Here is a 26,913-nt window from a genome sequence, read left to right as displayed (position 1 = left end):
GTGTTTCTACTGAAATAATTCAATGTACAAATCTGTTCCCCTGAACTTTGGGCAGGGTTCATAAATTTAAGAGTTCATTGTAATTACTCAGTTACTGCCCCTAGAGTCATAAAACACTTTTTTTTTTTTTTTTTTCCTCCCATGAAACGGAGTCTTGCTCTGTCACTCAGGCTGGAGTGCAGTGATGCAACCTCAGCTCACTACAACCTCCGCCTCCTGGGTTGAAGCAATTCTCCTGCCTCAGCCTCCCAAGAAGCTGGGATTACAGGTGCCCATCACCACACCCAGCTAATTTTTGTATTTTTCGTAGGGACGGTATTTCACCATGTTGGCCAGACTGGTCTCGAACTCCTGACCTCAGGTGATCCGCCCACCTCTGCCTCCCATAGTGCTGAGCTTACAGGCACGAGCCACTGTGCCCAGCCTCACAAAGCATTCTGAACACCCTTAAAAATGATGTCTGAGCAAAATATTCTGCAGTCTATCATGTCAAAATCAGATCCACCAATAACAGATAGTCTAGGACAGTATTTGTGATTTTACCTGTTTTATACTTGGAATGGCAGCTCCTACCAACCCCAGACTGCCTTGTGCTTTGCCTGGGTACAAATGAGCTATAACTTTGTGGCCAGAACACTGAGCCTTCTGCAGGCCCATTGAGGTCCCAAGCATCTATCTACCGTGATTGTTTTGTTCATTGCAACTGCCAAGTTTCCCAGATTCAAGAAGGACACCCTGAGGGCTCATTAAGAGCACCATCAATATCAGGGATGCCACTTTACTTTTTGCCTAGTTGTTTTTTCAGGGTTTTAAATGTCCCTCTTTACACATTTTTTTTTTTACTCTAATGAGTGAAAGGATGTACAATTATCAGATATAGACTCACGTAGGGAAAAGAAATATAAGCAGAAAAACTACCTCAGGAGATCTGTAAATTCCATCTGTAGCTCCAGAAACAGTTCTGTATTTCTGACAATAAAATAACAAAACTGTGTTCCACTGGTATCATTATTCCCAGTAAGTATACCATACTGCCTGCAATCCGCATTCTAATGGTGTCTCCTAATTAGTAGTTGCAGGGACTGGGAGGATAAATCAAATAAAGCAATGGTTCTTCAGTTTTATGGATGTGATGTTAAACTTCAGAAATCAAATGATTTGTCCAACATTATACAACGAGGAAATGGTGGAGAAATACAAGTTTGCCTGACTCCAAAATCTACATTCTCTGTGTTATACCCTATGCTGCATCTAAAAATGTTCAGCCAGAATAAGTATATTAGCGTAGAGTTTTAATCTCATTTTACATTCTACATGGTGGTTTGTCTTCTACTTTGACTGTCCTAGTCTATTGATTTTTTTTTTTTTTTTTTGAGACGGAGTTTTGCTCTTGTTGCTCAGGCTGGAGTGCAATGGCATGATCTCGGCTCACCACAACCTCCATCTCCCGGGTTCAAGTGATTCTCTTGCCTCAGCCTCCCAAGTAGCTGAGATTACAGGCATGGACCACCACGCTCAGCTAATTTTGTATTTTTAGTAGATACAGGGTTTCTCTATGTTGGTCAGGCTGGTCGCGAACTCCCAACCTCAGGTCATCCACCCACCTCGGCCTCCCAAAGTGCTGGGATTACAGGCTTGAGCCACCACACCCAGCTGTCTACAGCTTTTATTATTATTTTAAACTGGTTCAAATTAGTTTTAGAAATAGATCACATACATTTCATTTAAAAAATTGTTTAATATATTTTTAAAACAGGTCTTAAAGTGTTGCCCAAACTAGTCTCAAACTCCTGGGCTCAAGTGATCCTCCCGCCCCAGCCTCCCAAAGTGCTGGGGTGACAGGCATAAGCCACTGCACCTGGCTGATAATATACATTTAAAAAAATAAACATAAAAGAGCTTCAGGGTACTACTATAGAATGATGTTGTGTTATAAATGACTGTATTTCCAAATTAAAAATTGAAATATGTAATCCTATCAATATGACCAAAACTTGAGTAAACAGATATTAAATGAAATGGTCCCCCAAATTTTCTAGTTAGTATAGGATGCATTATCCATTATACAGTATTGTTATTTGATTATTCAATTACTGGCACGCATATATTTGAATGACTGTTAGAAAAGAGCAAAATACAAAACAAAAAACCCTGCCTCCCTTTGCTGCTATTCTAGTTCAAAGAACGAAGTTGTTAATTTGAATTATTCAATGAGTGAAAAAATTGGGATCACACCAGTTTCTGATGACTTGTTTTACTATTTGATTAAAAATAATGTTTAAACCCATAACAGTAAGAAAATGTTTCAAGTAATACATTTTGAACCAGCAGTTAAGGAAAGGCTGTCTAATTATACAATGAGCCCCCATCTCTTCGAAAGACCATTGTTCTGTCTTAATTAACACGAAGTAAAACAGTCCTAAAACAACAGGGCACATTCCCATTAGGATAAATTACTCAGACTTCAGCAAGGCAGCAAATAATTCCCTAGAGTAGAATCTGTCACTGCTTTTCCACCTGCACTATCTATCTCTCAAAGGACTGAGCTAGAGCTGGGAACCTCCCTCTGGAAGGGGCATCTGTTTCGTATTGAATTTGCTCCATTTGTGGCCATGGGTGGAGGGTGCAGCAGATCCCCAGGCGGTCAGCGGAAACACGGCTGGGATGGGACAGATCCTCAGCAGCTGTGGCTGCCTTCGAAGCACTTTTATTCTGCTCATTCTGGTCTCAAATCTTCCACGTGGTATTTCAGTCTGTTGTTGCTTAACTTAATATAGAGAAGAATGGGATGGATAGTCTCCAGAAAAATGCTATTTTCCTTTTTTCTTTTGAGACGCTGTCTCTCTCTGTCACCCAGGCTGGAGTACAGTGGCACCATCTCGGCTTACTGCAACCTCTGCCTCCCAGGTTCAAGCGATTCTCCTGCCTGAAACTCCCGAGTAGCTGGGATTACAGGCATGCACCACAATGCCTGGCTAATTTTTGTATTTTTAGTAGAGATGGGGTTTTGCCATGTCAGCCGGGCTGGTCTCGAACTCCTGACCTCAGGTGATTCATCCGCTTCAGCCTCCCAAAGTGCTGGAATTACAGGCATGAGCGAGCCACTGCACCTGGCCCAAAAAAATGCTATTTTCTTAACAGGATCCATAAACTGGGCATAGAGGCTAGTTAGGAGGCTGGGCTCTGGAGCTGGGCAGAGGTGGCTTTGCCTCTTAAAGGCAAATCAGCTTGCCCCACTTCTTTCATCTCTCTCAGTCTCAATTTCCTCATCTGTAAAGTGGTAAACTCAGTGGCATCATCTCACAGGGTCAATGCTCCATAGATGTTGGCTATTATGATCCACATGAGTTGAGTCTGATGTCTCTGTGCACGTTAGAGAAACCCATTCCCCGAACACTTGCATCAGCTGTAGGATACCATGCAGAGCACATTTTTCTTTTCAGTGGGCCTCTGTGTGTTTGTGTGCTCTGCATCCTGTATTAGCAAGAACTAGCTAATTAGAAAAACCCCCCAAAATATCCTGTCTATTTCATACTGTCTATTCATCAGTAATGAAATCAGGTTTAAACCTAGAGCAATATCGGTATTTTTTTTTTAGCCTTTCTTCATTTGCTTATCACATTTCTTCCCCAATTACTTAACATCACAGATGGTGGGACAAATAACTTCTGTGCCCTCCAAGTAACTTTGGAGCTAAACACATTAACTGGCATTTGTCATGTAGTGGAGGAGGGGTGGGAACAAAGTGTTTAAAATTAATCAAAATAAAGATGGAATATTAATTCATGACTGAAGATAGTTACAATACTAATGAAGCTCTGACTCGAATGAGTTCTTATTTATTTGTATTTATTTATTTGAGACAGGGTCTCGTTCTATCACCCAGGCTGTGCACCATCACGGCTCACTGCAGCCTCGACCTCCCAGGCTCAACTGATCCTTCCACCTCAGTGTCCTGAGTAACTGGGACTACAGGCATGTGCTACCATACCTGGTTAGTCTTTTTTTTGTTTTTTTCCGGAGACAGGGTTTCACCATGTTGCTCAAGCTCGTCTGGAACTCCCAGGCTGAACCAATCTGCCCACTTTAGCCTCCCAAAGTGCTGAGATTATAGCCATGAGCCACTGTGCCCATCCAAATTTTTATTTGTATTTAATTTCTTTATGTATATTTTAGAGGTGGGAATCTTGCTGTTTCCAGGCTAGAGTGCACTGGCTATTCACAAGTGTGATCACAGAGCACTACAGCCTCAAACTCCTGAGCTCAAGGGATCCTCCTGCCTCCGCCTCCCAAGCAACTGGGACTACAGGTGTTTGCCACCACACCTGGCTTTAAATTAATATTTATTTATTTATTTATTTAGTGGGGTTTTTGTTTGTTTTTGTTTCTGCCAAGTGCACAGTATGATAAGTGAATTTTTAGAGAATTTGTTCTAGGCCTGATGCAGTGGCTCACACCTATAATCCCAGCACTTTCAGAGGCCAAAGCGAGAGGATCAGTTGAGCCCAGAAGTCTGAGACCAGCCTGGGTAACATGTTGGGACCTGCCTCTCTGTCTCTTTATATATATAAAATAATCTTTTCTATAAAGAAATATAATACATGATGACCACATAGTATAATTGGAGGCCCAAGGCAAATAGTAGAGAAAAATCTACCTTTTTCTTGGCTCACTGCAACCTCCGCCTCTGGGTTCAAGCAATTCCCCTCCCACGTAGCTGGTATTACAGGCATGTGCCACCACACCAGGCTAATTTGTGTATTTTTAATAGAGACAGGGTTTCACCATGTTGGCCAGGCTGGTCTTGAACTGCTGACCTCAGCTCATCTGCCCATCTGGGCCTCCCAAAGTACTGGGATTATAGGCGTGAACCACCCGGCCAACTGCAGGGACTTCTATAACCCATAAAAGGAAATAGAATCTGAATCCCTTGTTTTTACATTGTCTTCACACTCTGAGGGCTAGTCGTTTTTGGGTTTTTTTTTGTTTTGGTTTTTGGTTTTTTTTGAGTCAGGGTCTGGTTCTGTCACCTAGGTTGAAAAGCAGTGGGGCGATCTCAGCTCATAGCAACCTCCGTCTCCTGTGCTCAAACCATCCTCCCACCTCAACCTCCTGAGTAGCTGGGACCACAGGCATGTGCCACCACCCCCGGCTGATTTTTGTATTTTTTTGGTAGAGATGGGGTTTCACCATGTTGCCCAGGCTGGTCTCGAACTCCTGGACTTGAGTGATCCACCCGCCTCGGCCTCCCAAAGTGCTGGGATTACAGGCATGAGTCATTGTGCCTGGCAGGGCTAGTAGTCTTCATGAAACTTCATATGGGAGTAGAATGTTTCTTGATCTGAGAAGATTTTCCCACAGATGCTGCATGAGCAGCCCTCATCCTCCTTGTGTGAACGCCGGACATGGCTGTCATGGGCAGCATGGGATGCAAAAGATTTACCACAGTACTTGCATTTGAAGGGCTTCTCCCCGGAGTGCTGCCTGATGTGTGTGCGGAGTATGCTGGAGGCAGTGAACCTCTGCAGAGAACAGAAACACAGAGTACAAGAAAAAGTCAACTTCCATGAGCTGGACAACCAATTAAACTAAGGCGTTAATTTCATTGTTGCTCATGCTTACGGACAAACCTTGAGTTTTAAGGACAAAGAGCACTTCTGGTCATCAGCAGTAGCCTTAATCAGAAAGGACTCCACTGACGTGTCCTTCTGGCTGGTTTTGAGAAGCACTGGATGTTAGAACAGTGGTTCTTCAGTGGATAGATTATCTGGAGGTCCAGTTTTTAAAAAAGCAGATTGCTGGCTGGGCGCAGTGGTTCATGCTTGTAATCCCAGAACTTTGGGAGGCCGAGGTGGGTGGATCACCTGAGGTCAGGAGTTCGAGACCAGCCTGGCCAACATGGTGAAAATCCATCTCTACTAAAAATACAAAAATTAGTCGAGCATGGTAGCATGCACTTGTAATCCCAGCTACTTGGGAGGCTGAGATGGGAGAATTTCTTGAACCCAGGAGGCGGAGGTTGCAGTGAGCCGTTATTGAGCCACTGTACTCCAGCATGGGTAACAGAGTGAGACTCTGTATTAAAAAAAAAAAAAAAAAAAAAGCAGATTGCCAGGCTGGGCAACATAGCAAGACCTCACCTCTACAAAAAGTAAAAATTAGCTGGGCGCAGTGGCTCACGCCTGTAATCCCAGCACTTTGGGAGGCTGAGGCAGGCGGATCACAAGGTCAGGAGATCGAGACCACGGTGAAACCCCATCTCTACTAAAAATACAGAAAACTAGCCGGGCGCGGTGGCGGGTGCCTGTAGTCCCAGCTACTCAGGAGGCTGAGGCAGGAGAATGGCGTGAACCCGGGAGGTGGAGCTTGCAGTGAGCCGAGATCACGCCACTGCATTCCAGCCTGGGTGGGGGACAGAGCGAGACTCCGTCTCAAAAAAAAAAAAAAAAAAAAAAAAAAAAGTAAAAAAATTACCTAGACATGGTGGCATGAACCTGTGGTCCCAGCTATTTGGAAAGCTGAGGTGGGAGGATAACTTGAGCCCAGAAGGTCGAGGCTGCAGTGAGTTATGATGGCACCACTGCACTCCAGCCTGGGTAACAAAGCAAGACCCTCTATTTAAAAAAAAAAAAAAAAAAAAAAAGACTGGGCACGGTGGCTCAAGCCTGTAATTCCAGCACTTTGGGAGGCCGAGACGGGTGGATCACGAGGCCAGGAGATCGAGACCATCCTGGCTAACACGGTGAAACCCCGTCTCTACTGAAAAATACAAAAAACTAGCCGGGGGAGGTGGCGGGCGCCTGTAGTCCCAGCTACTCGGGAGGCTGAGCAGGAAAATGGCGTGAACCCGGGAGGTGGAGCTTGCAGTGAGCTGAGATCCGGCCACTGCACTCCAGCCTGGGCGACAGAGTGAGACTCCGTCTCAAAAAAAAAAAAAGCAGATTGCCAACCCTACCTAAGAGAGTGTGACCCAAAAAATCTGACATGAGACCCAGGAGCCTGCATTTAAACAAGCAATTCTGACGTGGGTCCTAGGATCATACTTCAGGACAAACCTCATTACAGAAGGAGAAGCTAATATCAACCAGAAGCTAATATTGGCCAGTGTCTTTGCATAAGTCAGTGCCTTACTGGTTTTCTTCTTCTTCTTCTTCTTCTTTTTAATTTAAACTTTTTGAGACAGTTTGTAGGTTTGTTTTATTTGTTTGTCTGTTTGTTTTGAGACAGAATCTCACTCCATCACCCATGTCGGAGTGCAGTGGCGTGATTTCGGCTCACTGCAACCTCCACCTCCCAGGTTCAAGCGATTCTAGTGCCTCAGCCTCCCAAGTAGCTGGAATTATAGGTGCACCACCATGCCCAGCTAATTTTTGTATTTTTAGTAGAGATGGTATTTCTCCATGTTGGCTGGTTTCAAACTCCTGACCTCAGGGTGATCCATCCACCTTGGCCTCCCAAACTGCTGGGATTAAAGGTGTAAGCCACTGTGCCCGGCTCAGCAGTGTGTTTCTATGCCAATTATTTTCATTCTATTGACACACACTTTGGAGGTATTAGTTGCCCTAATCTGGTAGACTCATGTTTTTATTCATTTTGAGAGGCTTAGAAGTAGCTGTAGGACAGCCTCTACTTCTTTTGCGGCTTTATTGTAAAAAGTAAATGACTCAGTGACAGAAACATAAGCTATACCAGTGCTTTCCAACAGGACTTTCTGCAATAATGAGAATATTCTGAACCCACGCTGTCCAGCTTGGGAATCACTAGCCACATGGAGCCACTGAGCATGTAAAATGCGGCTAATGCAACCTAGGAACTGAATTTTTCAACTTTACTTCGTCTTTACTAATTGAAATAGCCACATATGATTAACCGCTAACTGCACATTGGACAGCACAGACCTATTTTGGTGTAATATGTCTAAAGCATGGTCAACCTATTGTTTCTATTACAGCAATGTCTAACCACATGACTCATCTGTTTTTACAACTCTGTATTCTGTGTAACATAGACTAGATGCCGCTTCTGCAATGCTCCTATAGAAAATTACATCAGTAGCATCCTTCACAGATTAAAGTAGTAATAGTATCAGTTAACATTCCAGTACTACTTTTTATGTTGTGCCAGGCACTGTTACAAGAGTTTCATATATTTTACTGATGTTATCCAACAACTTGGTAAAGACTAATCTCCCCAGTTTATCAATGTGGAAACTAGCAGGAGTTCATGGATTTGCTCAGGGTGGCACAGCTAGGTAAGCACCAGAGGCAGGACTTGAAACTTGGCCAAGTTTGTGCTCTTAAATACTACAAAATAGTGAGTTGTTTTTTTTTTTTTAGATGGTGTTTCACTCTGTCACTAAGGCTGGAGTGCAGTAGCATGATCTTGGCTCACTGCAACCTCTACCTTCAGGTTCAAGTGATTCTCTTGCCTCAGCCTCCCAAGTAGCTGGGATTACAGGCATGTGCCACCATGCCCAGCTAAGTTTTGTATTTTTAGTAGAGATGGGGTTTTGCCATGTTGGCCAGAATGGTCTCGAACTCCCTATCTCAAGCCACCTGCCCGACTCGGCCTCCCAAAGTGCTAGGATTACAGGCTTGAGCCACCGCCCCCCACCCCTTGTTTTTTTTGAGAGAGAGTGTCTCACTCTGTCACCCAAGCTGGAGTGTGCAGTGGTGCAATCTCGGCTCACTGCAACCTCCACTTCCTGGGCTCAAGCAATTCTCCAGCCTCAGCCTCCCAAGTAGCTGGGACTACAGGCATGAGCCACCAATGCACGGAAAATTTGATTATAGGCGTGAGCCACCACACCTGGCTAGTGCTTTTAAATACTATGTAATAGGTCATCAGGTCTCCATAAATTTGGAATGTATTTTACTACATGTACCCTAAATGCCAGCTTGGCAATAGGAGGTTGGTTATATTTGACCATCTTTAGCAAAGTCGAGCATATTTAGGGGTGGAAATGAGGACTGCGCTGATACTTGACTAACATTTACCAAGAACTCATTAAGCCAGGCTTTGTTTCAAGTTCTTATACATAGACACCCAAGTAGAGCTCAGGACACATCCCTTAGTAAGAGGTTCCATTTACCTTAGTACAATACACACACTGGTATGGTCTGTCTCCAGAGTGGACTCGCATGTGTTTGTTAAGGCTGGAAGACTGAGAGAAACATTTCCCACATGTAGAACACTGAGGTGAAAAAGAAAAATATAGTTGAAATCACATCTTCCTCTAACAAGTCCATTTCAATCTTGCATTTACCTGGGGTTAGAGAAGAACTCTTTTTCAAAAAAAATTATTATTTTTTTGTTGAGACAGGATCACAATTTGTTACCCAGGCTGGACTGCAGTGGCACAATCACGGCTCGCTGCAGCCTGGAACTCCCAGGCTCAAGCAATCCTCCCATCTCAGCCTCCTGAGTAACTGGGAATACAGGTGCGCGCCACTAAGCCAGCTAACTTTTTTTTTGAGATGGAGTCTCGCTCTGTCATCCAGGCTGGAGTGCAGTGGTGCGATCTCGGCTCACTGCAACCTCCGCCTCTTGGGTTCAAGCAGCTCTCCTGCCTCAGCCTCCTGAGTAGCTGGGACTACAGACGTGTGCCACCACACCCGGCTAATTTTTTGTATTTTTAGTAGAGATGGGGTTTCACGGCGTTAGCCAGGATGGTCTCCATCTCTTGACCTTGTGATCCACCCGCCTCGGCCTCCCAAAGTGCTAGGATTACAGGCGTGAGCCACCGCGCCCGGCCCAGCTAACTTAAAAATTTTTTTTTGCAGAGATGAAGTCTCACTATGTTGCCCAGCCTTGACTTGAACTCTAACAGATCCTCCTGCCTTGGCGTCCCAAAGTGCTAGGATTATAGCCATGAGCCACGGCACCTGACCTGAGAGAACTCTTGCTTCAGATGTGGAATGTGGGAACTGAACAAGTTTGTGGTGTATGGCAGAGGCCTGAATTAGTCCTGCTCTCTCAACAGGTAGCTGCGTGACTACAGCACATCAGTTAAATTTGGAATCTTAGTTTTCCGATCTTGCTCATGGGCAAAATACCTGCTCTGCCTTCCTCACAGCGCTATGAGTAAACTACAAGCACTGTACAATTAACTCAACAATTATCTATGATTTACAGAGTACCTACTATGTGCTCCACACTGCTAGAAACCAGGAGCTAGAAGTCAAGGAGGGGTGGCAATGAACATGTAAGCCACCATGGCAAGGCACAGTAGCAAATGATCTGAGACATGTTGAACTTTCATGAAGAGGTTAATATTTTGTACACACGCTGTGAATAATTAATGTTGTTTCTCCAAAGTCTTGACCTTGGCAACTCCTCTCGAAACTGTCTCAGGAATTTCACACCAGGTGAAGTAAACTACTAGAGAGGTGCAAGCACCGGAGGGGTTGCCAGGGATAAAGCAGAAGGCCTTTGGTTTTGACATCACTTTTAAGGAAATTATGTTTACTAAAGAGAAAAAACTATTTTCCTCTGAGAAAGGTTTCCGAGCTTTCACATCCTCTTTCCAGGCATGCTTAGGCGCAGAGGAGAGAGCAGATCTATTTATTTATTTATTTATTTATATTTTTGAGGCAGAGCCTCACTCTGTTGCCCAGGCTGGAGTGCCATAGCACGATCTCAGCCCACCGCAACCTCCGCCTCCTAGGTTTAAGCAATTCTGGCGTCTCAGCCTCTCGAGTGGCTGGGACCACAGGTGCGCACCACATGCCCATCTCTACAAAAAATACAAAAAATTAGCTGAGCATGGTGGCGCATACTTATAGCCTCAGCTCAGCTACTTGGGAGGCTGAGGTGGGGGGATTGTTTGAACCTAGGAGGTGGAGGTTGCAGTGAACTGAGATCATGCCATTGTACTCCAGCCTGGGCAACAGAGCGAGACTCTGTCTCAAAAAAAAAAAGGGAAAAAAAAATTGTTCTCTACTCTACTGTAAGAGCACCTCATCTGTTGAAGAGTAAGCTATCATCTCACTATCACCAGCTTCCTCATCAGTCCTGTCATCTACTGACCTCCTGGTCGACAGTCCTCCAATTTCAAAGAGAGCAAGCATTCTATACATCTTCCGTAATCTAGTTTTTGCTTGATAAGACAAATTTTTTTTTTTTTGAGATGGAGTCTCGCTCTTGCCACCCAGACTGGAGTGCAACGACAGTCTCCGCTCACTGCAACCTCTGCCTCTAGGGTTCAAGCAATTCTCCTGCCTCAGCCTCTAGAGTAGCTGGGACTACAGGTGCTCGCCACCACACCTGGCTAATGTTTTTATTTTTATTTATTTATTTTTTTTTTTGAGGCCGAGTCTCGCTCTGTCGCCCAGGCTGGAGTGCAGTGGCGCGATCTCGGCTCACTGCAAGCTCCGCCTCCCGGGTTCCCGCCATTCTCCTGCCTCAGCCACTGGGACTACACGCTGCCCGGCTAATTTTTTTTATTTTTAGTAGAGACGGGGTTTCATTGTGTTAGCCAGGGGTTTCATCCTGACCTGTGATCTGCCCGTCTCGCCAAAGTGCTGGGATTACAGGTCCACCGCGCCCGGCCTAATGTTTTTATATTTTTAGTAGAGACGAGGTTTCATCATGTTGGCCAGGCTGGTCTCGAACTCCTGACCTCAGGCGATCTGCCCAACTTGGCCTCCCAAAGTGCTGAGATTACAGACGTGAGCTGCTGCGCCTGGCCAGTAAGCCATCATTTATATAATCAGTTTTGTGTTGATGAACATGCAGTCTCAAACTTTTCACTATCAGAATACTGGATAGTTTTCACTTTTGCCAGTCTAATAAGCGAGAAATACCTTCACCATCCTGATATTTTAAAATCCTTTTAGAATTACACAAATACATGATAATTGTAAATGTATTCAAATTTTATAGCATAACAAATATATAGTATATATACACTATATATACTATATATACAAATAATATAGTAATTAAACATGACTTTTTCAGAAGCTTAGGAAGGAAGGAAGAAATAAGGACAATTTTATGATGATTACTCTCAATTTTCAAAACAGGAAAATGGGCTCAAGATCGTAGCTGCCTGAGGTAGTTCTGACAAGGCCAACAGTTAAGCAAGAATACATCTGTGTCCTGTGCCTGGCCGGGCGCCGTGGCTCACACCTGCAATTCCAGCACTTTGGGAGGCTGAGGCAGGAGGATCACGAGATCAAGAGATGGAGACCATCCTGGTTAACATGCTGAAACCCCGTCTCTACTAAAAAAAAAAATACAAAAAATGAGCCGGGCGTGGTGGCGGGTGCCTGTGGTCCCAGCTACTAGGGAGGCTGAGGCAGGAGAATGGCGTGAACCCGGGAGGCGGAGCTTGCAGTGAGCTGAGATCGCGCCACTGCACTCCAGCCTGGGCGACAGAGGAGACTCCGTCTCAAAAAAAAAAAGGAATACATCTGTGCCCAAGCCTTGTCCTCCTTTTAATTAAGCCTAAGGGTATATTTGTACTTTTTTGCACCAAGCCTAGCAGAGCATCCAGGTATCTGGAATGGCTCCCTAATGTCATTACTGCTTTTCTGTCTTACAAAATCCTCGGCCTGCGGTAGAGGCCTTCCGCTCTTTGGAAGCACCATGCCTTCGCTTCCTCCTCACCTATACCCGTCAACACACTTGCACAGATACGGAACAAGGTGCATTTCTCCAGGAGCACATGCCAGATTCTTTCTTGCCTGGAACGGCTAGACCCTTTTCCCCTGCCCAACTAACCCTGCCACCAGTATAAATCAGATACCCCATTTGTCCTCCTATACTTGGCTCAAGGCCACTTCTGTGCATCTTTCATAATCCACGTGTCCAGGTGGCCGTGGACACTCCTTCCTCCATGTTCCTCCCTCTGCTGGTACATGCATCCTAACACGTGTGTATCGCTGTGCCTATTCACGCATGCCTGTTGGGTAATACTATCCTCTCCTCCTTCAGAGAGGCTGTCAGTCGGCAGCACAGCCATGCAGCTAGCACCTACAAGGCAACTCCCCGTGTTCAGGAGCTTGGGAAGGGAGAGAGAACGTGATGGCGGGTCGTGTGTCCTCCTAATACTCACCTTGTGAGGCCGGTGCTTCTCATGAACATGAAGAATGTGGATCCGAAGCCTGTCCCGCTTCTCAAAGGACCGTTTGCAGAGAGAACAGGGAAATTTCCTATCGCCCTTGTCCACACAGGGGGTGTACTTGAGGTGCTTATCTCTGTAATATTTGTAGGTAAATACCTTCCCACACCTTTCACATCTGTAGCCTTCTGCAGACTCTGTCAAACACAGCAAACACAATGTCTCTTCAGTTACTTTCCTCCCTAGTTCCTTCAAAAGGATATTTTATTTATTTGTTTATGTATTTATGTATGTATGTATTTATTTATTTATTTATTGTTAGCCAATAGTTCTTTTGGCTACTTAACGAGGAATTTTCTTTTTTTTTTTTTTTTGAGACAGAATCTTGCTCTGTTGCCCAGTCTGTAGTGCAGTGGCACGATCTTGGCTCACTGCAACCTCTGCCTCCCAGGTTCAAGCGATTCTCCTGCCTCAGCCTCCCAAGTAGCTGGGATCACAGGTGCCTGCCACCACGCCTGGCTAATTTCTGTATTTTTAGTAGAAACAGAGTTTCACCATGTTGGCCAGGCTGGTCTCAAACTCCTGACCTCAGGTGATCCTCCTCCCTTGGCCTCCCAAAGTGCTAGGATTACATGCGTGAGCCACTGTGCCTGGCCAAGATAATCTTTTTTTTTTTTTTTTTCTTTTGAGACAGAGTCTTGCTCTGTTGCCCAGGCTGGAGTGCAGTGGCCGGATCTCAGCTCACTGCAAGTTCCACCTCCTGGGTTCATGCCATTCTCCTGCCTCAGCGTCCCAAGTAGCTGGGACTACAGGCGCCCACCACCTCGCCCGGCTAGTTTTTTGTATTTTTTTTTAGTAGAGACAGGGTTTCACCGTGTTAACCAGGATGGTCTCGATCTCCTGACCTCATCATCCGCCCGTCTCGGCCTCCCAAAGTGTGGGATTACAGGCTTGAGCCACCACGCCCGGCCTATTTTTATTTTTTTGAGAGAGTCTTGCTTTGTTGCTCAGGCTGGAGTGCAGTGGTGCGATCTTGGCTCACTGCAACCTCTACAAGTGATTCTCCTGCCTCAGCCTCCCGAGTAGCTGGGACTACAGGGGCGTGCCACCACACTCGGCTAATTTTTGTATTTTTAGTAGAGGTAGGGTTTCACCATGTTGGCCAGGATGGTCTCCATCTCTTGACCTTGTGATCCACCCGCCTCGGCCTCCCAAAGGGCTGGGATTACAGGCGTGAGTCACCGTGTCCGGCCAGCAAGATAATTTTTAAAAACCTTTTTACTCCAGAAAAATGTAAACATATACCAAAATGAAAATAATAGTGTAATAAACCCTCAAGTGCCAAACACCAAGCTTTGACCAACTCATAACTAATTTTGCTTTCATTTATATCACCACTCCCCATAGTAGATTATTTTAATACTAATTCATCCTTTGACTCAAAAATATCTAACTGTAATCTTTAGAAGATGACTTTTTTTAAAAAGCATAATTGTGGCCAGGCACAGTGGTTCACACCTGTAATCCCAATACTTTGGGAGGCTGAGGTCAACGGTTCAAAACCAGCCTGGTCAACATGGTGAAATTCCGTCTCTACTAAAAATACAAAATTAGCCAGGCGTGGTGGTGCATGCCTGTAATCCCAGCTACTTGGGAGGCTGAGGCAGGAGAATCACTTGAACCTGGGAGGCGTAGGTTGCAGTGAGCTGAGACTGTACCACTGCACTCCAGCCTGGGTAACAAGAGCAAAACTCCATCACACACACAAAAAAGCATAATTGTGCCAGGTGCAGTGGCTCACGCCTGTAATCCCAACACTTTCGGAAGCTGAAGTGGGCAGATCGCTTGAGCTCAGGAGTTTGAGACCAGCCTGGGCAACATAGTAAGATCTCATCTCTATAAAAAAATAATAAAAATTATCTGGGCATGATAGTACACGCCTTTAGTCCCAGTTGCCAGGAGGCTGAGGCAGGAGGATTGCTTGAGCCTGGGGAAGTTAGTTGAGGTTGCAATGAGCAGTGATTGAGCCACTACACTCCAGCCTGGGCAACAGAGCAACATCTTGTCTCAAAAAAAAAAAAAAAAAAAAAAAAAAAAAAAAAAAGGCGTAAACATAATGTCGTTGCCACACTGTCATACCTAAACAATTAACTCTTATTCTTTTATAGAAACATATATGTACTTATATACACACATATGTATTTGTTTAATTACTTTCTGGTCAGTCCATTCAAATTAGGATTCAAACAAAGTCTACATGTTGTATATGGTTGCTATGTCTCTTAAATATCTTAACCTATAGGCTCTCTTTCTCTTTTTTCCTTGAAATGTACTATTGAAGAGACCCTTCCACTAGCTCCATTTAAGAGCAGTGCAACCCTGCAGCTCTTGAACACATTCCTGCCTAGCATTTGTTACAAGGTTAATACACTGAGGCCAACCTATTTCTCTTTGTGCCTTTAAGATTAGCCTGAGTTACAAGCTCAGGCAGTCACCAGGACACCCGCAGCTGACTTCCCAGGCTTCACAGTGCTGTTCCATTCTACGAAGTTCGAGGGACCTTCTTAGTTTATACTTCATTACTCAAAACTTGTGGCAGATTCCACAGCTAGAATCTTTGTGTATAGAGTAAGGGTGAAAGCATCTTGACTTCCCTAATGCACAGGGTTACTGTGATGACTAATTTAATTCTAATACTTACTGAGTCTTACCAATGTGAGTGATACTATCAGTGAATGGCAGGTAAGACTGAGAGAGGTAAATCTGTTTTTATCAATGGAGGAGGGAGGAGGAGAGAAGTTAGAGAGGGTGTAGCTAGACTCTAGCAAAGCAGGTCCCACATCCAGGGGTGTCTATGTGTTGGGGGAAGGCGAGAGAACAGGGGCCACCTACAAAAGCATCCCTGCAGAGGACACTCTGGATTCCAGAGGATAAAGTGGCTTTGACTATGAATGCACCACTGAGACTTCATTGTTTGACCCCAGGGAGGAAGAGCAGCCAAGAGTGAGTCTATATGCAAGAGTCTGCAGATAGAAATCTTCTCAGCATCAGGACAGCAGGGAAGCTGTCCATCAGGGACTTTGTTAGTTGACAACTACATCCCAGGCACATTTAACAGGTGGCTAAGGAAATAAACTATTCATTAAGTAAATAACCAGGAAGGCAACTGCCAACCCCAAGCCGATCCATTGCCCTGCTCTGTCTATCACTTTCATTGAGGTGCTAATACTCTCAGAATCCCCGTGCTGGGACACTTTTTTGGCACAGAGGTAGAATTTTTACTGGTCAGAAATACCTATCCTTCCTGCTTCCTGGGGTGGGAAGGGAAGAGAGGGTCAGAAATTTTACAAACATAAGCAATAAAGCACACCAAAATTTAGAATAGTTTCAGTACTGAGTTCGCTTAAGAACAACCACTTAAGCAGAAATGAAACCTAATTTCATCTTGTTCCCTATCCTTCCTAATTTTATCTTGTTCCCTATCCTCCCTCCCCCTATCTCTTCACACTCCACACCCCAAAACACACACAGAAATTCCCTCTCCCTCACAAGAGGGGAATGCTTACATATTCAAATAACCCGCCCACATACAGTCTAGACCCTTCCCTCACCACTCAAGACCTTAAAGGGGAAGGCTCCCACCTACCACCAATCCTGGCCAAAAAGCCTTTGGGGAAAAAAACTCATTTGAGAATGCAATGGAATTTTAATTTTTCTTTCCTTTTTATCACATCCAAACCATTCATATTAATAGATTAACAAATTAACATTCATTTATAATTATTCCCAACAAATCAAGTCGTTTACAAGTCTCCCTCCATTGTCCAAAATATATGTCCTCAAAACAATGCTGTAAGCATCAGGTATCACTTGATTCAGAACTGTAACACAAGTATCTTCTCTACATGCTGGGTTTCCCCCACACTCAACCATCATAAGCCCTCATTCTGTTGCTTGCTCTGATTGCCTCTGATATCTGCATACTATTCCAGTTAATAGCATACAGGTTGAGTATCCTTTTTCTGAAATGCTTGGGACCAGAAGTGTTTTGGATTTCAGGATTTTTTCGAACTTTGGAATATTTCATATACATAATGAGGTATCTTGGGAATGGAACCAAAGTCTAAATATAAAGTCTATTTATGTTTTGTTTCATACATACTTTATACACATAGCCTGAAGGTAATTGTTTTTTTTTTTTTGAGATGGAGTCTTGCTTTGTCTGCATCCTCCGCCCCCCAGTTTCAAGCGATTATCCTGCCTCAGGCTCCTGAGTAGCTTAGATTACAGGCATCCGCCAGCACACCCAGCTAATTTTTTTGTATTTTTAGTAGAGACAGGGTTTCACAATGTTGGTCATGCTGGTCTCAAACTCATGACCTCAGGTGATCTGCCTGCCTCGGCTTCCCAAAGCTCTGGGATTACAGGCATGAACCACCGCACCTGGCCCACCTGAAGGCAATTTTACACAATATTTTGCTTTATTTATTTATTTCTTTATTTTGAGATGGAGTCTTGCTCTGTCCAGCCTGGGTGACAGAGTGAGACCCTATCTCAAAAAATAATAATGATTTCTCAAAAGGATAATGATAACCATCTTGTCAGTTATTTTTTTTTATTTTTATTTTTATTTTTTTTGAGACAGAGTCTCGCTTAGTCGCCCAGGCTGGAGTGCAATGGCGCGATCTCGGCTCACTGCAAGCTCCGCCTCCCGGGTTCACGCCATTCTCCTGCCTCAGCCTCCCGAGTAGCTGGGACTACAGGCGCCTGCTGCCTCGCCCGGCTAATTTTTTGCATTTTTAGTAGAGACGGGGTTTCACCGTGTTAGCCAGGATGGTCTCGATCTCCTGACCTCGTGATCCGCCCGCCTCGGCCTCCCAAAGTGCTGGGATTACAGGCGTGAGCCACCGTTCCCGGCCATCTTGCCAGTTATTAAGCAGGTACTTTTTCAAATCCATTGCTCACTTTTCTTTCTTTTTTTTGAGATGGGGTCTCACTTTGTTGCCCAGGCTGGAGTGCAGTGGTGCGATCTCAGCTCACTGCAACCTCTGCCTCCTAGGTTCAAGTGATTCTCCTGTTTCAGCCTCCCGAGTAGCTGGGATTACAGGCATGCGCCACCACACCCAGCTAATTTTTTGTATTTTTAGTAGAGATGGGGTTTCACCATGTTGGCCAGAATGGTCGTGAACTCCTGACCTCAGGTGACCCACCCACCTTGGCCTCCCAAAGTGTTGGGGTTACAGGCGTGAGCCACCATGCCCAGCCTGTTGACTTTTATTTCAAAAGGAGTTGGTACATTTCAGGAAGTGACCAACAGGTCTTGGTTTGGTGCTAAGTACGAGACAACTTAGAGCTCCATAGATCATAGAGAATCCCAACCATTTTTGCCTCCATTCCTATCTTTACCTACATTCCCACACCCACACCACCCACCAAAACACTTCTGGTCCCAAGCGTTTCAGAAAGAGGATACTCAACCTGTATGCAGATATCAGAGGTGATCAGAACAAGCAACAGAATGAGGGCTTATGATGGTTCAGTGGCGGGGAGAACCCAGCATGGAGATAAGATACCTGGGGGAGTAGGAAGATAGTTCACCAAAACAATTCTGACAGCCCCTCATCATTGGGACCATTATTTATCACTAGATAAATAATGACTGCTCATTATTTATCCCCTGATTTCTGGTGGACACTTCCCTGCCTTCTGCTTCACTATTCCCTGAGTCTGATTGCCTTCCCTCTCTCCCTCTGCCTTACACATGCCTTATTTCATCTCATTCCTAAGCAGCTTTTTCCAACTTAGTTCTAATGTCTTCCTCTCACTCAGTACGCACTCGGATCCAGAAGCAGGAGATACTAAGGTGTTTAGGGTTATTTCCTGCCCTGAAGCATCTCAGTCTAGCAGGAAAACAGGCATGCAGATGCAATTCACTCTTTTTTTTTCTTTTTTTGAGACGGAATTTCGCTCTTCTTGCCCAGGTTGGAGTGCAATGGTCCAATCTCAGCTCACTGCAACCTCCGCCTCCCAGGTTCAAGCAATTCGCCTGCCTCAGCCTCCCTCAGTAACTGGGATTACAGGCGCCCACCACCATGCCCGGCTAATTTTTGTACTTTTAGTATAGACAGGGTTTCGCCATGTTGGCCAGACTGGTCTTGAACTCTCAACCTTAGGTGATTCACCTGCCTCGGCCTCCTAAAGTGCTGGGATTACAGGCACGCGCCACTACGCCTGGCCCATTTTTTTTTAAAAACCTGTTCCTTACACATTTATTATATCATAATAATTTGCCTTCTCTCTCTCTCTCTTTTTTTTTTTTTTTGAGACAGAGTCTTGCTTTGTTGCCCAGGCTGGAGTGCAGTGGCATGATCTTGGCTCACCACAACCTCTGTCTCCTGGGTTCAAATGATTCTCCTGGCTCAGCCTCCCCAGTAGCTGGGACTACAGGTGCCTGCCACCATGCCTGGCTAATTTTTGTATTTTTAGTAGAGAAGAGGTTTTTTGTTTTTTGTTTGAGACAGAGTCTTGCTCTGTTGCCCAGGCTGGAGTACACTGGTGCGATCTTGGCACACTGCAACCTCTGCCTTCCAGGTTCAAGTGATTCTCCTGCTTCAGCCTCCCAAGTAACTGGGACTATAGGTGCATGCCACCACACCTGGTTAATTTTTTGTATTTTTAATAGGGACGGGGTTTCATTCACCGTGTTAGCCAGGATGGTCTCGGATCTCCTGACCTGGTGATCTGCCCGCCTCAGCCTCCCAAAGTGCTGGGATTACAGGCGTGAGCCACTGTGCCCGTCCTGAGATGAGGTTTTACCATGTTGGCCAGGCTGGTCTTGAAGTCCTGACCTCAAGTGATCCGCCCACTTCGGCCTCCAAAAGTGCTGAGATTACAGGCGTGAGCCACCATATCCAGCCTGCCTTCTCTCTTATTTACAGCAATATACATTTATCTTGTATATAAATGTATATACAAGATAATATACCTCCTACTAGATTAGTAGTTCCTAAACTTTAGTGTATCTAGAAATCACTTGGAGAGCTTATTTAACGTGCAAATTCCAAAGTCTCACCCCTGGAGTGGGCTGGTGGTTCCCTAGCCCCTTGCTGCTGGAATGTGGTCCAGGGACCAGGACCAGCAGCACAGCCTGGAAGTTGATAAAAATACCAAATCCTGGGCCGCTACCCTGAATGGGAACCAGCATCATGAAGATCCCTGGGTATTCATTCCCACATTAAAGTTTGAGAGTGAGAGTCCAGCTCAATATTTCTCAAACTTGCCTGAGACCCATTGTAGGCAATGTATTTTATACTTGACACCCAGCATACACACATATGCCCATGTGAAATCGAAATTTCACAAAACAATCCTTACTCTTAAGTGATTCCCATCAATATTTTCTATTCCACTCTATACTTACTCTTTTTTTTTGTTTTTTAAATGTGGGTCTCGACCGCTAAATTGATTTCCCACCCCACTAAGACATGCAACTCTGCAACCCACCATTTGAAAAACACTGCTCTGGTGAATTGACTTCAGCTACATTAGCCTGGGCAAAGATGAATCAGAAACTGGCTCCCCCATGGTAGAAGTTACGTCCATTTAGTACATTTTGTTTTACTCTTGGGGTGGAAGGTCGGGAAGAAGAACAAGTATCTTTATAAATAGGAGTAGCTTCCGCAGCTTTGGGAAACTGAGGATGCTTTCCTTCACCTGGGTAATGCCCTCCTGGTTCGAGACACTCTTGGTTAGTCCTCTGCATTAGCCTTTAGGAGGCAGGAGCTGCGCACGGAGGGTTTGTGGAAAAGAGCCCAGTCCTTCTACTGGAATGCCCTCACTGGGCGAGGTAAGTGTGTGCAACTCACCTTCAGAGGGCCCAGATGGCTGCTTCCCCGGCTCTGTGACCTGAAGGCTCACAGGAATGTCCAGAAATTTCTCATAGCAGTCTCCATACCACACAAGGAGCTCTTGGTTCTGATGGATCTCTTTGCAGCTCTCATAAAATATATGCCCTTGACACTGCACGGCAACTAGGTTCTGCTCCTTGGGGAAGCGGGCACAGTTGACATAGGACATCCAATTCCCCGTACCTCCTTTTCCATCTATAAAGTGGCTTAAATGACCATCTTCAAATATCTAAATGAAATAAGACATGAAGTTTGTATTGTACTTCTTTTTTGGTCTAATCTACAAAATAATTTTTTAATACTTACAACCTAAATATCACACTTGAGTCCACCAAATAAACTTCTATCATTCCGATTTCTATGTAGTTACAAGTGGTTTATAAATCTACTTATGCCAACGTAGATTTGTTAGTTTAAGGACATCTCTCTAGGTAATGTCACATAATGGGTTTTTGTTGTTGTTGTTTTTAGAGACAGAGTCTTTCTGTCGCCCAAACTGGAGTGCAGTGGCTCAATCACAGCTCACAGTAGCCTCGAATTCCTGGGCTCAAATGATCTCCCACCTTAGCCCCCTGAGTAGCTGGAACTAAATGCATGCACCATCATGCCTGGCAAATTTTTAAAAAATTTTTTGTAGGGATAGGGCCTCACTGTTTCCCAGGCTGGCCTCAAACTCCTGGGTTCAAGTGATCCTCCCACCTTGGCCTCCTAAAGTGCTGGAATTTTAGATGTAAGCCACTGAGCCTACCTAATGTAACATATTCTAAAAGATTCTTACTTTTATCACTTTCTTGATTCCCAAATTCCTATAGTGAGCATGTTAATTTCACAAACAGAGGTAAGTGAAACAAAAACGTCGTATTTAATTCTACCACTTAAACACAACTGAATAGTTTTATATTTTACTCCCACTTAGTTTTCACGCATATTAATGGGGCTATAAATTATTTCTTTCAAGGCCAAGTTTGGTGGCTCACGCCTGTAATCCCAGCACTTTGGGAGGCCAAAGCAGGCAGATCATGAGGTCAGGAGTTTGAGACCAGCCTGGCCAACATGGTGAAATGCCGTCTCTACTAAAAATACAAAAATTAGCTGGGCATGGTGGTGCATGCCTGTAATCCCAGCTACTCGGGAGGCCGAGGCAGGAGAATTGCTTGAATCCAGGAGGTAGAGGTCGCAGTGAGCTGAGATCACGCCACTGCATTCCAGCCTGGGTAACAGACAAAGACTCCGTCTCAAGAAGAAGAAGAAAAAAAAAAACACGAAAAATTATTTCTTTCTCTGCTGCTGGTAATTTCACTGTTTCCAACATTTTGTTATTATAAACAACCCTGGGATTAACATATTCCACATAGTCTCGATTTCAGATTATTTTCCTGTAGTATATTCCTAGAAGTAGAAATTCAGGGTCAAGGGACTTTGAACATTTTAAGGTATCTGATACATTCTGACAAATGGTTTTCTCCTGCAGGTAATAAAATGCAGTCCACTAGCATATCCCTAATATATCATCACTAGATCTTGAAGAGTATCTGTTGTTTTTTTTTTAAATCCTTGACTAATTTTATAGGTGAATAATATTGAATTTTAAAACTTGTTTTTATTCTCTTCAGCATACTTTCAGCACTCTATAATATCTAAAGCATTTGGTTTTGTCTATATATATAATACAACGCATTGATTCTTTAAATGTATATTCCATAGTTAATCTTCCAGACTAAAATGACGTAAGGCACCCACAAAACACAGAATTCATGCAGAGGTGCTATCCTCATGCAGCAAACACTGGCCATTCCTTCCTTTTACAGGCAACACAAACCACAGATATCTGCCCTGGATGTGCTCTCTCTCTGACCAGGACTCTCCCAGAAAGGCAAAGGCCAAGATTTCCCCCCACTAGTCTCCCGCACCATTTTCAGCAGCAGACCCACCAGAAACAGATTTACCTCCCACATCACAGAATTGTCTCCATAGGTCTTCACTTCACTGGCGTTGACCACTTTACCTTGAAAAGGCCCAAACCTGACTCCTTTGGCAATAAAACTACTGCAGAACACACCAAAATGTGGGACTTCACCAAACACAGTCTGCATGAGGCATAGACCTAGGGGAAAGCAGAGGCAGGAAAAGAGAATGAGGAGAGTTGACTCGGCATTAGTTCAGGGAAAGAAATCCATGCAAGGAGTCCTGCCTACCTTCTGGAAGTTGAAGGGAGTCTTTATCCACAGTTTGAGGAAGAGAATCAGACCCTAGCAAAAGGCAGGTTAAAACAAAACAATTTTTCATTAAAAATGTATTATAAAGTGCTTTTATAAGGTGTTTCCCTCCTTAACTCCCTAGAAGTAACCATCATCCCAGTTTGATGTTTATTTGTTGTTTCTATTTTTCCCTGCTCATTTTACATGGTCTGTTCATATATGATTTCACTGTATACAATTCCATATACAATTTCTCATTTGAGACTCAGAACAGCCTCATGGAAGGTTATGTAATTAACCCCATTAGGCAAATTCAGAGAATTTGAGGATCATAGGTAATGCTTGATTAGTCAAGGAAGACTGGTTGGAAGTCCAAAGGTTGGAAGTCAAGGTCAGGGTAGCTAGCTGAGCTGGGACTCTTAGGTGTGAACTGCTGAAGGCTGTCATTGCATGTTAGCATAGAATCTGAACCTACCTGGGAGTTCACTGCAGGAACCATTTCTCTCTTGGTCCTTAGCTCTCACTAAAACCAACCTTGGTCATGCAGTTAAGCAAGCAGGGCCTCAGAAGTGAGCCTAGACGGCCCTGGCTGTCATGGAGATACCTCCCCCTTTCCGCCCTCTACAGCCTCAGCTCCACCTGGAAGCGCCTCTTCCCCATCCTGCCCGCATTCCCATCCAATTCGACTCCCAAATGATGTGAACTCCCTTTACCAGAGCTGTCTGTGGGGACCAGGAGGCCTGAAATCGCATGGTGCAGGCTGGCTGGGTGATCCAGGCTGGGAGTGACCCCGTACAGAACGAAGTGCAGGTCCTGCTCCGTGAACTGGAACCGAGCAGGGGACTTCCCTTCTTGGTTGGAGGGTTTGGGACCATTCTCTGACTGCTTGCTGGGTGAGCAAGGTAATAACTGGGAGGTCCTAAGCCCCTCAGGTAACAGAGAAGCATCCACAAGGGGCGGTGGAATTAAAGTGTCAGATCCACAACACGGGCCACTCTCGTTGTCGCCACCAACGATTTGGTGGCCCAGATCTTCACTGCTGGCAGCCGTGTACTCGTGGCTGCTGCTCAGGAAGGGCGGCACTTCCCTGGGGACGTGGGGAATTGGGTACCACGGTGGCAGCTTGCTGTACCAGGGTAGATCGTAGAGAGACTCCCTCTGTAGGCCCAGACCCGGGCTCAGCAAGGGAGGAGCCATCCGGAAGGCGAAGGGGGGCATGGGGGGGACAGCAGACGCGGCGGCCTCCAGCTGCCGGAAAGGTTGGAAGTCTTCCTCCACGGTGGCCAGGCTATTTCTGTAGTGTCCATAGGCCGGGAAAGGCGTGTAGTACGCGGCCAGGTTCTGCGGGCTGCTCTCCGGCGGGTAGCACACCTTGTCCTGAGTTGCGGCCTCACCTGGCCGGGGTAGAGCCATCCCGGGCCCGCACGCTCGGCGGCTCTGCGGAAAAGCGGGCGCCGCTTAGGACACCGCGCGGGAGCTGCCAGGGGTCCGACCCGCGCCTCCCCGCCAGCCTCCTCCACCCAAGCCAGCCCCAGATCCAAGGCAACAGTATAAACGCCCCCAGTGCGATCCCGCCAGCCCTCTCCCACAATTAAGACAAAACGAAAAACAGCAATAGAAGCAAACACAAAAAAGCCCCAAACGGAAATCTGCCGGGATCTCGTCCGACTCTTAATTCCTGGTTAGTGTTGCCTTCGCCTTCCCTCTCCAAGCACCCCTTCCCCAAGCCCGGCCGCTTTTCCACACTCGCTCTCCGCTTTCCGCCCCCAACCCGGTTCCTGCAAAACCCGTTGAAGTTCCCTCTCCTTCCTTCTCCTCTGTCCTACAAAACTCTTTGGTAGGGTCTGAGGGAGCCGTGGGGCCGTCCCAAACCCGGGGCTGGGCCGGGAGCCGAGCGCAGGCGGTCGGAGGGCACTGGAACAAGCGACAGCTCCAGGCGCTCCTGGGCCCTCAGCTGGGAGGGAAGAGCCGAGGACCCTGGGTCGCACCGCGCAGATGGAGACGCGCTCCCTGAGCCCCCGGGCAGATCCAGGAACACCGCGACCTGCTCCGGCCCAGCGGTCTGACCCCGCGGGTCCTGGCGGTCCTGATGCCCGCAGGGGAGGGGCGCGCCACTTTTGGCTGCCCTAGGATGCACCGCCTGCACCCCTTTTTCCCTTGTGGGCAGCGTCTGCCACATTCCCCGGGTCCCTCGGAAACTCCAGTCATTCTACCAGGACTCCTGGGGCCTGGGGTCGTCCCTCGGGAGCCGCGTGGACTAGCCCTGGCCAGGTGGAAGCGGAGAGCCTCGGCGACTGCCAGTCCTCCCGCCCCCGCGCCGCCAGGAAAGGATGGCGTTTTAATAGACAGGCAGCAAGTTCACCGAGGCCGAAGAATGAAGCCCCTTTAGGGCCGGCGGGTCTTGAGATCGATGAGCCCAATAAGAAAACCAAGCAGGGTCATGACTCAGAAATTAAAGAACACGGGGTCAGGAGAAGAGGTCAGCCACAACACAGGCAGCGGCCCGTCTCCTCCCGATCCTCCAAAGGCGCCCCTCTCCTGGCCTCCTCCGACTTCAGGGATCTGCAACTTGGTATTCAAAGCCCCCGAGAGGACAGAACGACCGTCCAAAACGAACTGCGCCAGCTAGTGCTGCGGCCCTCCCCAGCGGCCCGGGAAGACCACAGCCCAGGGCCCCGGGCACGCCCTGCCCCGCGCCTACCTCCGACACCACCTCCGAGAGCGCCACCGAGGAGCAGGCGCCTCCAGGGCGCTGCGGGGCCACTCGGGCTCGGTAGACTTCGGGCGGGCCCTGAGGGCTGAGCCAGGATTAAGAGGGCGGGCGGGGCCGCGGGGCATCAAGAGGGCGAGGGTAGGGAAGTGACTCGGCCCACGCAGATCCCCGCGTCGTCTTCTCCCCGCCCACTACTGCCATTGGCCGAATCTCGACTAGCCCTCTGTCCCCTGGGGTCGCGCACTTAACTCATCAGTTCTCCAAACCCTCCCCGGGACCCTAGTGGAGAGCACTCTCCGCTGGCCTTCTAGGGCAGGCACTATTGCCGCTCCAGGCGTGCGGAGTCGGGGAGCAAAAAGCCGGACACGTGTGCTACCCAGGGCCCCCATATAAGGTCCCCCGCGCGCGCACACACCCTGAACCGGAGCCCAGAAGGCCTGACTGGCGTCCCGGGGTCGAGCCCCTTACTCTCCGCTCCCAGTTCGGAAGAGCACAGCCAGCCCGAAGGCGGCGTGTGACCCGCTGGTGCACCTGGTGGGCGTCTGTTCCCGACACCTGGGGATGAGGCGAGCGCGCCTCGAGCGCTAGGAAGCGGCCCCCCGCGAGTCCCCGGCAGTGACACGTGGGGGCGTTGGGCCCGGCACCCCCGACGCTTCCGAGGTTTCGGGTGGTCGTTTTGCTCTCCCGGGGGCTTTTATTCCTTAAGTGGCTTTAAACGACCGAGGATGGGCCTCCTGCGCCGCCGCAGCTGTCACTTCCTTCGGGGAAGGCTCGCGACCTTGGACGCGCAGGCTCTGAAAACCAAAGTCCAGACCCATACCGAGCGCCCAAAGACCGCATTTGAATTCCCCTCGCCGGCCATTGAGGGAGAGAAAGGAGCGCTTAGTTCCATTCACATTCACAGAAGGAAGCGCCGAGGGTGGGGGAAACGCGGTCTTGCCGGGTGAGCCGGGCCAGGTTCCTCGCCTCCCCCCGGCCGCTGCTTCCTCTTAGCTGAATGGGGAGCGACCCGCCCCGGGCGCGGCCCTG

At 46.8% G+C, this 26,913-nt stretch overlaps 1 protein-coding gene across 1 annotated transcript; it reads right to left on the bottom strand.

The window, feature by feature from the left end:
- Positions 1-4,862: 4,862 nt before the first annotated feature.
- PRDM14 (PR/SET domain 14) lies at positions 4,863-26,030 on the bottom strand. Its single transcript, XM_050801553.1, has 8 exons — positions 25,873-26,030; positions 23,885-24,608; positions 23,169-23,222; positions 22,920-23,077; positions 20,932-21,202; positions 13,061-13,263; positions 9,092-9,193; positions 4,863-5,522 (listed from the first exon to the last, which is right to left on the bottom strand). The coding sequence occupies exons 2-8, from the start codon at positions 24,582-24,584 to the stop codon at positions 5,295-5,297; spliced, it is 1,716 nt and encodes a 571-aa protein (XP_050657510.1). The 5' UTR covers positions 24,585-24,608; positions 25,873-26,030; the 3' UTR covers positions 4,863-5,294.
- Between the last annotated feature and the right edge of the window lie 883 nt (positions 26,031-26,913).

This window comes from Macaca thibetana, chromosome 8 (genome assembly GCF_024542745.1).
Source record: "Macaca thibetana thibetana isolate TM-01 chromosome 8, ASM2454274v1, whole genome shotgun sequence".
Classification (NCBI taxonomy): domain Eukaryota; kingdom Metazoa; phylum Chordata; class Mammalia; order Primates; family Cercopithecidae; genus Macaca; species Macaca thibetana.
Note: the sequence above shows the minus strand (reverse complement) of the source record. Positions and strands in the feature narration are given on the sequence as shown.

Excerpts from the sequence above, each read along its gene's own strand:
- PRDM14 (XM_050801553.1), bottom strand. The coding sequence starts at position 24,584 with ATGGCTCTACCCCGGCCAGGTGAGGCCGCAACTCAGGACAAGGTGTGC. Across the intron at positions 23,223-23,884 it reads GGTCCCCACAGACAGCTCTG|GGTCTGATTCTCTTCCTCAA; the intron begins GTAAAGGGAGTT and ends GCCTTTTGCTAG. Across the intron at positions 5,523-9,091 it reads AGTGTGTGTATTGTACTAAG|AGGTTCACTGCCTCCAGCAT; the intron begins GTAAATGGAACC and ends TGTTCTCTGCAG.